General features: G+C 41.6%; 1 protein-coding gene across 1 annotated transcript; it reads left to right on the top strand.

Moving 5' to 3' along the window:
• Nucleotides 1-170: 170 nt before the first annotated feature.
• On the top strand, nt 171-352 carry SARC_18243 (hypothetical protein; the record flags this gene model as incomplete). Its single annotated transcript, XM_014287675.1, has 1 exon — nt 171-352. A coding segment is annotated over one exon (182 nt), but the record flags the coding sequence as incomplete, so codon positions are not given.
• Nucleotides 353-555: the final 203 nt, after the last annotated feature.

Below are 555 nucleotides of genomic sequence, written 5' to 3'. Positions count from 1 at the left end.
TATATATATATATATATATATGTTTGTGTGTGTATGTATCGTCCGCAAACGTTTACACACCTTTTGACACTCAAGTAGCAAAACACTTCCATACAGTAGGTAGCTATAGACACGTACGCCTTGCCGAGCTACTAAAATTTTCGATTGTACGAAGCCTTAAAATTGCAACCATGGAGCATCCATTGATGATCCAGCAGTTTATGGAGGTCACGGGGGACAACAATGTGGACAACATAATCCAACTATTAGAGGCCCAGAATTGGGATCTGGAGAGTGCTGTGCAGCTGTATTTGGCGGGTGGGCTGGGTGCTGTCTGGGAAGCTGGTGGCCCGGAGTTCCCGAGGTACAAACAGTATATTTTAGGTTTGCGATAGTCGAGTATGTGTTGAAGTATAACCGGTTGAGATTAGATAGCGATTTTTTTCTTGTCAATAGTTGTCAGCTGTACTTTTCAATACACGGCTGGGAATCTTAAAAAGGTCAAATGAGGACCTATTTGATTTCACAATGTCCAGAAATTTATTATCCTGTACTGTGCGATGCTATCAAGAATAG

This window comes from Sphaeroforma arctica (assembly GCF_001186125.1).
Source record: "Sphaeroforma arctica JP610 unplaced genomic scaffold supercont1.14795, whole genome shotgun sequence".
Classification (NCBI taxonomy): domain Eukaryota; class Ichthyosporea; order Ichthyophonida; genus Sphaeroforma; species Sphaeroforma arctica.
The sequence above is the reverse complement of the archived record's forward strand: the minus strand, read 5'-3'. Positions and strand labels throughout refer to the sequence as shown.